Source organism: Malaclemys terrapin, chromosome 25, assembly GCF_027887155.1.
Source record: "Malaclemys terrapin pileata isolate rMalTer1 chromosome 25, rMalTer1.hap1, whole genome shotgun sequence".
Taxonomy (NCBI): Eukaryota; Metazoa; Chordata; order Testudines; family Emydidae; genus Malaclemys; species Malaclemys terrapin.
Window position 1 is genome coordinate 9069962 of NC_071529.1, and position 14131 is coordinate 9084092.

The 14131-nt window shown below is 53.9% G+C and overlaps 1 protein-coding gene across 2 annotated transcripts in view; it reads left to right on the plus strand.

Annotated features, from left to right (window-relative positions):
* SLC4A1 (solute carrier family 4 member 1 (Diego blood group)) overlaps positions 1 to 12965 on the plus strand; it is a 41049-nt gene extending 28084 nt beyond the window's left edge. For both annotated transcript variants that reach the window (XM_054014178.1, XM_054014177.1), the window contains exons 14-20: positions 2599 to 2751; positions 4255 to 4347; positions 5220 to 5386; positions 6081 to 6334; positions 6879 to 7048; positions 7965 to 8138; positions 8465 to 12965. In XM_054014178.1, the coding sequence (XP_053870153.1) occupies positions 2599 to 2751; positions 4255 to 4347; positions 5220 to 5386; positions 6081 to 6334; positions 6879 to 7048; positions 7965 to 8138; positions 8465 to 8545 (1092 nt within the window). In that variant the 3' untranslated portion in view covers positions 8546 to 12965. The remainder of the gene's footprint in view (positions 1 to 2598; positions 2752 to 4254; positions 4348 to 5219; positions 5387 to 6080; positions 6335 to 6878; positions 7049 to 7964; positions 8139 to 8464) is intronic.
* Positions 12966 to 14131: the final 1166 nt, after the last annotated feature.

A 14131-nucleotide genomic window follows, 5' to 3' on the forward strand; every position in this document is an offset into this window, starting at 1 on the left:
CCCTCCTCCTTGTAACAATTGTGTTGGTGGACAGGATTACGTGTGATTGTTGGGTCTGTCTCTGGGTGGGTGGGTGGAGGGATGCACACGTCTCTAGGGATGTGTAACAGACCCGGATGTGATTGTGTGGCTACAACATGGCTGTGGGTCCATATGACTGCGGGTCTGTGCGTAGCGTGTTTGCAGATTGCATGCGTGAGTATGTAATGCATTCATGTATAAGGTGTGGGCGTATGGGTGTGTAACAGACCGCCATGCTGATGGTGTCTGTGCAGTATATATGCATATGTTTGCCTGGTATTTGCATGCAGCACGCGTGGGTGGGTACGTCTAAATGAGGAAAGTCAGGGGCTTTTTACACGTGCCAGCTAACATGTTATCACCAAAACAGTTTACTGCCTTGTGTAGCCAGTGCTAGTCATGTTTAACCACGTTAGCTGGCTGGGATCAGCCTAGCCTCTCAGTCACGTCGTTAACCAGGACGGTCCTTGCTGGCTGCAGGCACTAAATGACCGCTCGTTTTCCTGCTCTAGACAAGCCCTTTTTGAAACCCTGCACCTGGCTGATTGAGTTGGGATTGGTTTGGCTTTGAGCAGGGGGTTGGACTAGATGACCTCCTGAGGTCCCTTCCAACCTTGATCGTCTATGAAGCTTTGCTGGCATCTTCGCCACATTTTACTGACCCATTCAAAAAAATAATTTGGTCACAGGAAGTGAGGTCACATAGACACGGTTTCCATAGAAACCCAGAGAGAGAGAGAGAGAGAGCAACAGTGAGCAAATGGGAGAGAGAGAAAGATACAAGAGGGGGAACGAGGAGAGAGATGGAGATGGAGCCCATCTGATAAGCTGCTTTTCCTCCTCCACCGCCATTCTGTGCCTCGGTTTCTCCCAGGGATGCTAGTTCTAGGCCGCAATGGGTAAATCCCAGCTCCAGTTTATGCTGTGGGAGACACACACCCCCAGGAATTTACCGGGGCTCCAGAGAAGCCAGGTGCCCCAGGGTCTCAGAACCCCCCACCCCACCGTAGCACGGCGCAGGCTTTGCGGTTCTGCCGACGGTGGTGGCTGGAAATCGCGCGGGCGGGGGAAGAGAGGACTCCAGCTGTGGCAGCCTGTCCTTGTTGGGTGTCCCCCAAGAGCATGGCTGATTCCCTGAGAGGAGGCTCTTTTCAGCTTTACACACACACATATCACACAGAGAAATCACACAACTCACAGACAGATGGGCACAGTCACAGAACACATGGACACACACACATCACTTGGACACACACAGACAAATCAAACAGATACCCACCACTCTCAGACACTCAGATGGGCACAATCACAATCACACAACACATGGACACACACACATACACACACACACATCATCTGGACACATAGAGACACACGCACATCGTCTGGACCCACACAGACAAATCACACAGATACCCACCACTCTCAGACACTCAGATGGGCACAGTCACAGTCACACAACACATGGACACACACACAGAGCACAGTGACACACAGTGACACACAAACCCACACATGGACTCACTCACAGCCGTCAGCTGCCCCTTTGGTTTCCCACTCACTAGAGCTTTGTTTCAAAAGAAACAAGGAGGATATTGATGCTAAAAATAACGCCCCTTTCCCATCCTTTCCTGCTGCCAGCTGCTGCCGTTCCCTCTGTGTTCCCATGGCCCGCACCCTGACAGGCCGGTCCCTCCTGCCGGAGCAGGGCTAGTGCACCAGACACCCAGAGAAGGAGTGCTCCTAAAACCCAAGCGGCAGCACAATGCAGCCGTGCGTCAGAGCGCCCTACAGACGGGAGAGGGGGAAGATACAGAGGGACACAGCTAGGCCACCCTCCTTACTGGGGCAGGATTATCTCTGGCCCTGCATTCTCCAGGGCTGGCTTTAATCAGCCCACGCAATGGGGCTCCCCCCTTCTCTGGAGGGGGGCCATTCCACAGACTTAGGGAGCTCGCTGTCAGGAAGGATTTCCTGGTTACATTGCTTGGTTTTACCACATCCTTCCTAGTTACCCCCACTCCCCACCAGCTCCTCCCCTCTGTGCGTTCTGGCCCCGCAGGTGCATGGGGACAGGTACTAAGCCACCTCTCTTGGTCACCACTTAGCCAGGCCTGGTGTATGTAACAGCTGGGATTTTCGATGGGCCCAGGGGAGTTAGGTGCCCAGCTCCAGTTGAATTCCAACAGCATTTGGAGGAGGGTTATTTGGAAACCCCAGTCGGGCATTTAATTTTTCCTCCGAAGTCTGGTGCTGTCTGCGTCTGCCCGTGCTGCGTTCAGGTGCTGACAGTGTCTCCTCTAGGCAGGAAAGAGGGGCTGGGATTTATGTCCCAAAAGGCTCATGCTCTGAGAGTAACCCAACCCCGCCACTGGGTGGCGCTGTCACTCCCCTGCCCTTTCCTGGCAGTGAGGAGGGTGCTGTTGGCACAGAGCCCCGGAAGGGGAGGGTGCCGCTGCCCTTATGGATGGGCTGAAGGGGGAGCAGGGCTCGGGGTGGGGGGAACTCTAGACAAACGGACTCAGGGCTGTCCTGCGATTGCCACCTGCCTCCCTGACCCGCCGTCTCCCTCCCCAGATCTTCCAGAAGCACCCCCTGCGGAAGGATTACGTGTCGGCCACGGACCCGAAACCCAACACAGCCCTGCTCTCCCTGGTCCTCATGGCCGGCACCTTCTTCATCGCCTTCTTCCTGCGCAAGTTCAAGAACAGCGCCTTCCTGCCCGGCAAGGTGGGTCTCAGCGCCCCGCCCGGCCTCCTGCTTTGTCTCTTTTGTACAGCCCCTGGGGGAGCCACATGGGTGGGGCCCCACCCACCCCCATTGGCCGACCCTGGGGCTAGAACCTGGGACTTCCAGCGCTACAAGTCACTGCGACGTGGGCTGAAGGCCAAGGCCCCACCTGGGACTTCTTAACCTGAGCAGTGGGTTACACCTGCTGCCCCCTGTCTGCACTTCTAGGGTCGGGTTTGCAGAGAGACTCCATCACCAGACGGGAAGGACCCTTCCCTCGCCCCAGGGTCCCCGCCGTGCCCAGCCCAGCTGCTTGGGAGGGGGCAGGATTTGGGTTTAAAGTGGCAGGGAGTCTTTGTGGCCGGGGGATGGGCGTCGGCGATATCAGGTCTCTCCCTAGTGCAGCCACGCTGCTGGGGAGACCGTATTCACTGCCGCCACGCCAGCTCGCCGCCTGCGGGCATCCCCAGCCGTGCGTTTCCATGGCGATCTCCAGGGTGCCTGCCTGCATCCTCCACCCACGAGTCGCAGCCCAGGCCCCGTTCAGTCCTCAGCCTCTCTGCCAACCAGGGGTATCTCCTGGGATCAGGGTCCGGCCCTGAGACCCGCCACGCCCATTTCACCCAGGCTGCCGGACAGCTGCCAGAGACGCTTAAAAGATCACAGAGGCCCTGGGTCAGGTCTGCAGATGGATGCGTCCACTCCCCTTGGAGCCTGGGGGGCGAATGGCTCCTCCTCTGCCCGTGGGGTCTGCTCCTCACCTCCTGTCGCAGTACAGCATGGGCTGGGTCCTCACCTCGATGGACGAAGGAGCCGGGTGGGAGGTGGTGCACTGCCTCGTACCCGAGGGCAGCCAGTCTCTGTCTCCCTCTCCCAGAACAGCCAGTTCCCCTCCCTCTTCCGGTGCTTCTGCACTCATCTGTAGTTGGCCAGCAACCTCCATCCCAGACATCTCCATGGTCCTCACGCTCCTGGATGCTTCGCAGACAAGCCACCTCCTCCCGTAGCTCTCTGACTTCCTTCCTGAGGGACTCCACCCACAGACCCCTCTCACACCGAGTACTTCCCTCCTGCCCGGCTTTCATCAGCGGGGACATGCAGGCTGCCTTCCCAGCAAGTCATGGCCAGGGCTTGGGTGGCAGCCGCCAAGGTCCCCGACCAGACAGGTGCAGGCAAAGGAGGATTTATCATTATTCCATTCCCTAGTGCCACCAGTTCACCAGCTTCCCCAACTGGAGATGAACCTACAGGCAAAAGCCCCCCGAGTCCCATTCCTAAACCCACTGTGAACCAGCCAGTCCCCTTGACCTGCACCCAGATTAGACCCAAGGAGGTGAGCAACCCTGTGTACCATCTCCTAGGCCCCCCTGGGCGAGCCAGTCCCCCCACACCCGGGGCCAGGTTGGAACCAGTGCCCCCTAGAGGTGAAATGCCCTGTATCCCAGCCCCTGCCCCCAGCTGTGACATGGTGGTGGTTTGATTCGCATGGCTGTTTTTCCCTAGCTCCGGCGTGTGATTGGTGACTTTGGGGTCCCCATTGCCATCTTCATCATGGCGCTGGCCGACTTCTTCATCAAGGACACCACCTTCACCCAGGTGAGTGAGCGGAGAAGGGCAGGGGGCACTGATGCAGGCGGCCATGGCTTTTTGCCATGGCGAGACTTGGCGTGCGTGGTCCGTATTGGCCTGAGAATGCTCACGCTCTCACGTCTGGGTGTGTCGCTCCTTCCAGCCACTTTGCACACTTCACTGACGGTGGACAGGGGGCGGACTAGTGGTTAGAGCAGGACACCGGCCCTCAGGACTCCTGGCTTCTAAGCCTGTGTCTGAGAAAGGAGCATGATTAAGGGGGGGGCTATACCGGCATAGCTCCAGCGCCGCTGCTATGCTGAACTAACCCCATTGTGTAGACAGTCTACAGGAACAGAAGGGTTTTCTCCGGTGCTGTGGGAACAACACCTCCCCGAACAATGATAGGTAGATCAACAGAAGCTGTTTTCTGTCAACCTTGCTGTGTCTGCGTAGGTCAACGTAGCTATGGTGCTCAGGATGTATGTGTGTGTGTGTAGATTTTTCAAGCCCCTGACTGACAGATCTCTGCTGACCTAAAATTTTAGTGTAGTCCAGGCCCTCATGGCTACAGCAGAGGCCTGGGAGTGAGGACTTCTGGGTTCTGTTCCTATGTCTGCAGTCATGTGATCATCGGTGAGTCATTTCACCTCTTGGTACCAACCTCCAAGGGCAGCGCTAATGAGGTTGCATTAATGAACTGCTCCGCAGGGTGCTTTTTGGTCCTCAGATGAAAGACATTAGAGAAGGGCCAAGTCTCCACTTCGGAGCCTTCCACGCTGGTGACCTCTCAGGGCCCAAGATCTACTGCAGACTCCCAGGTGCTCTGTCCCTTCCGCCACTGCCTGGCTCCGGATTCGGGCATTTGGATCATTCGTCTCTCTCGGTCTCTCTTCCAGAAACTTAGCGTCCCTGAAGGCCTCAAGGTCTCCAACACGACTGCCCGGGGATGGTTCATCCATCCACTGGGGAAAAACAGAGACTTCCCAATCTGGATGATGTTTGGTGCTGCCCTTCCTGCCCTCTTGGTCTTTATCCTCATTTTCCTGGAGTCGCAGATCACAACGTAAGCCAGTGGTTCTCAACCAGAGTTCCAGGGGGTCCGCCAAGCAGCGCTGGCGTTAGACTTGTTGGGAACAAAGGCAGAAAGCTGAAGCCCGACCACATGGGGCTGAAGCCTGGTGCCCCAAGTCCCGCCACCCAGGGCTGATGCCGGAACCCGAGCAACTTAGCTCCACGGGGTCCCCTGTGGCTTGGGGTCCTGGGCAACTGTCCTGCTTGCAACTGCCCTAAGCAGGGTCTGGCTTTTATATGCAGAAAAACAGTTGCCATGGCACAGGTGGGCCGGAGAGTTTTTATAGCATGTTGGGGGGGCCTCAGAAAGAAAAAGATTGAGAACCCCTGACGTAAGGGACTGGAGGGTGGGGGAGAGGGATAGGGAGACCTGGAGTTCAGGGCTGCGAAAAGGAGCGGTGGAGAGATGGAGACACAGCGGAGCAAGTGAAAGGGAGAGGAGGAAGGGAGAGGAAAGAGGAAGAAAAGAAGGGATGGAGAAGCAGAAGAAAAGAAAGAGAAGAGCCCCCACCTCGCTGCTGAAGAGACCATGGGGGCGCCATCCCTCTGCAGATCTGAGGATCGGAAGGGTTGTCCTCTTTTCTGCTGCTTCAGGGGGGTCAGAGCAGGGAGGCTAGCGGGGGGAGGAAGGACGGATGGGCGCAAACCTTGGATTACAGCGGATGCTGTTTCACCCTCTCCCCCAGGCTGATTGTGAGCAAGCCCGAGAGGAAGCTGGTGAAGGGCTCGGGCTTCCATCTGGACCTGCTGCTGATTGTCGGCATGGGAGGCATCGGCGCGCTCTTTGGCATGCCCTGGCTCAGTGCCACCACGGTGAGGACAATCACGCACGCCAACGCCCTGACGGTGATGGGCAAGGCCACCACCCCTGGGGAGAAGGCCCAAGTCCAGGAGGTCAAGGAGCAGAGGATTAGTGGGCTCCTGGTGGCCATCCTTGTAGGTGAGTCCTTCTAAACGGGCTTTCAGGAGGGCACCATCCCAGCAGCCTGGATGGCTCATGTGGGCTGGGAATAGGATAATGGCGCACGGCCCCTCTAGGTGGCTAGTTCAGATGCAGGGTGGTGGGCGGTGAGTGTGGCTGTGTTTGCGGAGATGGTTTCCAAGGGGTCATGGCCCAGTTCCTGGCAGGACCAGTGCAAAAACTACAGCCCCGGATGGCCTCTCTCCAAGCAAGCAGCCAAGGACGGACTGGCTGTGGCGAGAACTTGCCAGGGCGGGGATGAGGGTGCTGCTGGGGGCGGGGGGGGGGGGGCAAAGGAGACTTGCTTTCCTGCAGCCTCTTCTGTGGCTCACGAGGCGTCTCTTGGGACCTTTCCCTACGCACGTGAGAAACGGGGCAATGCCGAGGAACGCTGGGCTGGTGCTGGCACGGCCTGGGCTCTCGGCAGCTCTCCAGCTGGCCCGAGAAGGGAGCGCTCACCCTCCAGCCAAGCTGGCGTTCCTAGGCCACTCCGCTCTCACAGGGACGCCTCTCTCCCCGGCAGGTCTCTCGATCCTCATGGAGCCCATCCTGAAGCTGATCCCACTGGCTGTGCTCTTCGGGATCTTCCTCTACATGGGGGTCACCTCCTTGAACGGGATCCAGCTCTACGACCGCATCCTCCTCCTGCTGATGCCACCCAAGTACCACCCCGACGAGCCCTACGTCAAGCGGGTGAGGGCGCTGCTCCTCTCTCCTTCATTGTGGGGGGGGGTTCCTTGGCCGGGTGGAGTGGGGACAGGCTCTCCCAGCTGAGGAAGGGCAGGGGGGACAGGTCCTCCCACGCTCTCTGCTGTCAGGTGCGTTGCAGACAAGAGGGGTGTTGGTGCCTGTTTGGTCCAGAGCTCACATTTGGTTGCAGCTCTGCAGGCTTATGTGGCTACAGGGAAAATTTCCCAGGAGGCCCCAGGGCTTGGGGGGGTCCCTAATGAACCATAACAAACTGTGCCTGGATCCCTTCTGAGTCCTGAACTGGCAGGGGCCACAGGGCCCGACGGAACCTAGCTCCCCATGCAGGGCCCGGCGGCTGGAGCAGTCTTGCAGGGGCAGGCTATGGCCGCTTCCCGTTTGAATGTAGAATGCAAGATCTGAACCAGCCCCTCAGGCGCTAACTCAGAGTGCTGGGGGGGCAGCGCATTGGCCAGGCCAGCCTCGAGGCCCGCTGCTGAGATCACAGCACACCTTATCTGAAAGGAGGAAAGATCCTCCCTCTCCCACTTGGGGCCTGGAGGGGCAGGGCCAGGGCAGACACGGTATGGACCACCCACTTTCCAGATCACCCGCACGGAAACCCTTCCTCTCTCCTCCTGTCCCCAGAGACCCTCACCTCCCCAGTCCCAGGCTGCAGATGCCCCCTGCTTCCCCAGGTCTGGGGAGCGGCGGGGAGACACCCCATTCCTCTCCAGGGCCTGGCTCTTGAGTGTGGGGCATGCAGAGTGGGAGGTGCTTGTCCCTGGTGCTAGACTCTCCTGCTGGTTCGTGTGGTCCTGTGCATCAAGTGGGTTGCGGCTCTGCCCAAGGGGGGAGGGTGCTGTCTCAGGGGTGAGGGCCACTGGGGAAGCTCTGACTCTCCCCGGCTTTTGCCTTCAAGGTGAAGACCTGGCGGATGCACATCTTCACGCTCACCCAGATCCTGTGCCTGGCCACGCTGTGGGCGGTGAAGTCCACCCCGGCCTCCTTGGCGTTGCCTTTCCTCCTCATCCTGACGGTGCCCCTGCGCCGCTTCCTGCTCCCCAGGATCTTCAAGGACATCGAACTCAAGTGTGTAAGTACCCATTGGCCCGCACCCCCAGGCTTTGCTCCAAGGGGGGAGGGGAGGACATGGGGGTGGGGAGCAGCTCCCTGATAGAGAATCATCAGAGGGGAGGGTGCTTCCCAATTCCTTTCTGGACAGCACTTGATCTTCCATCCCCATCCTCCAGCACCCAAAATGTGAATCCCATTGCCATGCCCTGAGAAGAGGGGGACAAAGCCACCGGAGGAGGACAAAGCCACACAACTGGGCAGGGCAGGCCGTCAGGGCTTCCTGGTTCTCTCCGCTCCTACCCCCCGTCCCACGAGAGCCCTAATGGTATCTCCGCTTCCTTCCAGCTGGACGCAGACGATGCCGACGTGACCTTCGATGAGACAGAAGGCCGTGATGTGTACCATGAAGTGCAGATGCCGATTTGAGCACCTGCTTCATTGCGTCCTCCATATAAGGAACAGAGGATTCCTTTCCCAGGCTTTTCAGAGAGCCCAGAGTCTGGGTTCAAACAAATGAGTGTGTGTGTGTGTGTGTGTGTGCGTGTGTGTGTGTGTGGGCACATGCCCACATGCATGTGTGCTTGTGCATACAGTACCCACACACACACAGACACACACACACACACACCAAGGAATCTACGTAGCTATACACCCGCATTAGATCCGCTTCAGATTCTGTAGGACCACAAAGCAACTTGACAAGGCTTCGAAACCAGACCTTGAGGACAAATCATGCTTCCAAGCTGCATCCAGACTGTTAGAGACGGGAACCTGACACGTGGACTCCACTCAGCACTCGGTTCTGCAGCTAAGTAACCCAGGAATATATTTCTTTTTTTGTTTTGTTTCCTTTTTATGGCTTGATCAGTTGTATCCACCAGCTGGGATAAAGTACCGACTCTCTGGGGAAGAGGGAATCTTGGTTCTCATCTGCTCGCCCGGCCGTGCATGTACCACTACCCAGACGGGCATGTGGGCTGGTGCTCCCCTTTGCCTCAGCCCCTGGGTAGTAATGAGATCCTGCCAGATTTATTTTTTTTACAGACCGCTGAAGAGTTAATCCCGCTGGCAGGGCTCTTTGCAGACCCTGGTGCTGGTGTATGTAGCCCAGGGCAGACACTGCAAAGCTGCGCCGGAGGAGACGGCTAGGAAGGGCTGCGTCTCCTCCCTGATGAAGAAGGCGGCTCCAAAAGAGACCAAGGAAGAAGGCAAGTGAGGAAAAGCCTTTAGAATCGCCTTGTGGCCACGGAACCGAGGGAGCACCAGGTACCGGTGCTGATGGGAAGGAACAAGCTTGCCAGGGACGTGGGAGAATCACCAGCATCACAGACGTCGCCGATGCCCATCGATCCGGGGTGGCTTCAGGCTAACACAATCCAGGTTGCCACGGTGGAGGGACGGGGCTAGCCGAGTGATCCTGGGATCCATCCTGCAGCCTTCTGCCCAGGGAGGGTGGGATGAGAGGGGAAGTCAGGCAGGTTTTGCCCCGGAGCCTGAGACTGGGGTGAATTCTCCCCGACCTTCCCTCCCACCAGCTTCCAAGCCCTTTCCCGGGCAAACTTTGGTGCTAACTGGTCTGAGGACTCTTCTCAGACAGGACTCAGGGCGCTGTTCATGTTCCTCCTTTATACTTATTTCCGTGGCCTCTGGGGCACTTGCTTGGGAACTGAACCGGGCTCCCCTGGTTCGGGCCTCACTTTGCAGCCAGGACTGAACAAAAATGTTACTGGCGGGGGACAAAGCGTTCGCTGATGGCCCTGGGATCCCCTGCGTGCAGGCAAAGTGCGGCAGTGGCTGGCACCGTATCCAGCCCAGGACAAGAGCGATGGGGGTTAGAATTCTGCACTGTCATCACAGATGACATGTAATTAGCTCCTATAACAAGTTACTTTAACAAACCTCTTTGCAGTCAGTGTAGGGCTGGGTATAAATCATGTGGCCGGCCCCAGGGGCTCCAACATCCTCACCCCCAGGCCCCATAGATCTCCCAGGGAAGGGAAGGAAAGGGAGCGCTAGCTCCAGGCAGATGCTGAATCCTTAGCCTGGCCCATGCTGCCATGTTACTAAGCTGTGTTCAAATCCCCCAGAATGTGGCTCCCTCTGACTAACACAATATAACATCGCTGACCTTGGGCCAAGTGCTGTGGGGTATAAGCAGGTGCAGCTGCCGCTGAGCCCCGCTAGGGTCGTGTTCGCTTACACCAGCGCTGGATTGGATCCCTTATATAACCTGACACGGGTGCTGCTTTTCCTTACTGCAGCAAAATCATCTGGACAGTGGCGTGGGTGGGACGTCCCAAGAAGGGCTCAAAGCCTCCAACAAGCACAGTGAGAGTCGAGGGTGCTCGGCACCTTATGGGATCCAGCCCCATGTTCAGATCCTTTTCCGGCTGCGCAGAGCAATGCACCTGCTCTGCTCTTTCTCAGCATCCCTCCCAGAGTCAAGCCCTTCAGCGTACTAAGAGCCCGTTTCTGCGTGCCCCCCTCCAATTTTGCATCCTTGTAACTCTACCAATCAGACCAGACTAAGGCAGGTCTGAATCAGGCCCTCAGTCTGCGAAACGTCACAAGCTTCACAACCTTTGTTTGTATGATTTAGTTAGTGTAGAATAAAGACTTCAGCAGCTCTAAATCATCAGCGCTTCTCTGACTTCAAGGATCCCAGCTGGTTTTCTTTTGTTTGTATTAACTTATGGTCTGTCCCAGGGAATTCAATATGTAAATAGGAAGAGGATAAATTTATCTATTTGGCATTAAGAAAATAATGATAAAACAGATCTAAAAAAAGAGTTTTGTGATGCTTTCGTAGTTAGAGTCTATGTAAAAAGCAAAAAAAGGGGAAAAAAAAAAAGGGGGCTGAAATGACCTGTATATTTTACACTAGTGATAAAGGATGTTTGTAATTTATTTTTTAAAAATGTATTTAAAAATTTGCTGATTGTGCTTCTGCCTTGTAAAAGAATGCTAGGGGATGAGGAAGGGTATATGGAAACAATCCCCCTTGCAGAAACCTGGGAGTACCATTTGATAGGCTAGAAAGGCTTTTTTAAAGGATAGTTGTAGAGACAGATTTAGGGACCACCATGTCCACTTTACTGTTTTTAAACTAATATTAATATACTTTTTTTTAAATTCCATTTTGTTTTTGTTGAAACATTCCCCTGCTGTGACTGCAGCCCCGTCCGATTCTGATCTGTTAGACCGACACAAATCTGGAGCAACTCCTTTGACATCAATAGAGAGGAACTGGATTCTTACCAGTGCAAGTGAGATTAGAATCTGACCCGGCAGCCCAGTTGCTAGGGCATGAGAACCAGGAAGTGAAATTGACTAGAAGAACTAAGGTTAATGGACTAATGAGTTGTCTGTTTCCCTCACCACATTGTCTCAAAAGTGAATGAAGTGCAAAAACCAAACCAAAACAACAACAAAAGAGCATAAATAGAGCTAAGTGGTGGAAATTCTTTCAGGTAGAATCATCTCGGGGGTTATTGGGAACATAAAGAAGAAATTTGTGCTTTAGAAATGATGAGCCTGACCCAAAGCCCATTGAAGCCAATAGGAGTCTCTCCATTGACTTTGCTGGGTGTTGGATCGCATCCTCTATGATTTTTTTTTTTTAAACCAGATGGTGCCTCCTTTATAGGGCTGGACCATGCAAAGTGCTGATTAACTCCTGATAGCACCTTGCAGACTCCAGCTGATAGTTCTCAGGCCTGACGCTCCTCTCCCTTACTCTGGTTTAAAGCGGGAATAACTGCTGAAGTCAGCAGAGCTACGTAAGCATAAAACTGGGTAAGGAAATGGAGACTTGTTTTTAAGTGGCCTCTGGGGGGGATTGTCCTCTTTGAAGGAGAAGCCCCTCCATGCACTGGAAGAAAGGGCAAGTGTGTGAGGTGAATGTGGCAGCACCACCTACCTCGTTTATTAAATGCTGGATTCACTACAAATTCTGAATCTTTGGCACGTTTTTTAAAAGAGAGATTTGGATATGAATTGAATCGTGTTTAAAAAAAAAAAAGAGGGCAAGGGTCTGATTCTGCTCGGTGTAACTCCAGCTTTACCATGTGTAATGCCACTGAAATCAAGAGTCACACTGGCTTGGAACCAGAGTCAGGCCCAAAGATCCCACAGCTGAGCAATAAATGGTGTGACTGGAACTCACTAAAGGACTTAGAGCGTGTGCATGTTACAGTCTTTTCCACGTGGGGAAGGGGGTTTTGCAGGATTGTTGCTGCCTGGGTCTGGTAGCAAGAGATACTAAATATAAGTCCAATTTTCAAACTGGATAAGCTCAGCTAAGGTGTTCTCAGTTCTACATTTGGCCTCTTGACCAGGCAATTAGTTGTTTAAACATCCCTGTAAGGTGCCAAGTGAGCCCAGTTGGTTCAGATGTCTAAGTAGCCAGATCTGGAACTGAGCAGTGTGTGCATGAGAGAGGAAATGGTGATCATGTGTGAGAATGTATTTGTGTGTGCGAAAGAGATTGTGCGTCTGTGCACATGACAGAATTCTGTCGATTTAATATTGATTGGACCATGAGCGGAGGCTTTTCCCCTTGTTAAAAAAAAAAAAAAAGGATAGAAAGGGACCATATGACAAAGCTGACTTTAGTGTGAGAATCCGGCCTGCACTGTACCTCACTCGGACCATTGTTGTCTGGCCCGTGTGGCCCAAACCAAACCTACCTTGAGCTATATTGTGTTAGGATTATTCTGTAGCCTTGTCACCTGTATGTCAGAACTAAACCGAATGTTGCGTGCTTTTGTTTTTCATGAAATTAAAAATAATGCGCCCCTGTATGATGCTTTGAAAAAAATAAAAATAAATTTGAATGAAAAAACCACCTGGTGAAATTATTATTATTATTTTTTTGCATTTACCGGCAGATTCTCTTATTTGTAATAACAATTAACGGCATTGCGATAGCTCCTAGAAACTCCAGCCAGGGATCAGGTGTTCCACAACCCGGAACAAAAACAGTTCCTTCTTAAGGAGCTTATTCTATGCAAATAAAACAGTTTCATACATGCACAAAGATCATCACCTGCTTTCATTCCTAACTTCCACCACAATGTGATTTACATGATAGTAGCACCTGCAGGCTATGGTGCACAGACTTAGGTTACGTCTACATTACAGACCTCTGCCGGCGTAGCTCAGTGCAGAGGGGTGATCCCTGACCGACAGAGCAGTCGGCTAGAACCTATAGACTCATAGACTTTAAGGTCAGAAGGGACCATTATGATCATCTAGTCTGACCTCCTGCACAACGCAGGTCACAGAATCTCCCCCACCCACTCCTGTAACAAACCCCTAACCTATGTCTGAGTTATTGAAGTCCTCAAATCGTGGTTTAAAGACCTCAAAGTGCAGAGAATCCTCCAGCAAGTGACCCGTGCCCCACGCTGCAGAGGAAGGCGAAAAACCTCCAGGGCCTCTGCCAATCTGCCCTGGAGGAAAATTTCTTCCCGACCCCAAATATGGCGATCAGCTAAACCCTGAGCATGTGGGCAAAACTCACCAGCCAGACACCCAGGAAAGAATTCTCTGTAGTAACTCTGATCCCACCCCAGCTAACATCCCCTCACAGGCCATTGGGCACATTTACCTGCTAATAATCAAAGATCAATTAATTGACAAAATTAGGCTATCCCATCATACCATCCCCTCCATAAACTTATCAAGCTTAGTCTTGAAGCCAGATATGTCTTTTGCCCCCACTGCTCCCCTTGGAAGGCTGTTCCAGAACTTCACTCCTCTGATGGTTAGAAACCTTCATCTAATTTCAAGTCTAAACTTCCTAATGTCCAGTTTATATCCATTTGTTCTTGTGTCCACATTGGTACTGAGCTTAAATAATTCCTCTCCCTCCCTGATATTTATCCCTCTGATATATTTATAGAGAGCAATCATATCTCCCCTCAGCCTTCTTTTGCTTAGGCTAAACAAGCCAAGCTCTTTGAGTCTCTTTTCATAAGACAGGTTTTCCATTCCTCGGATCATCCTAGT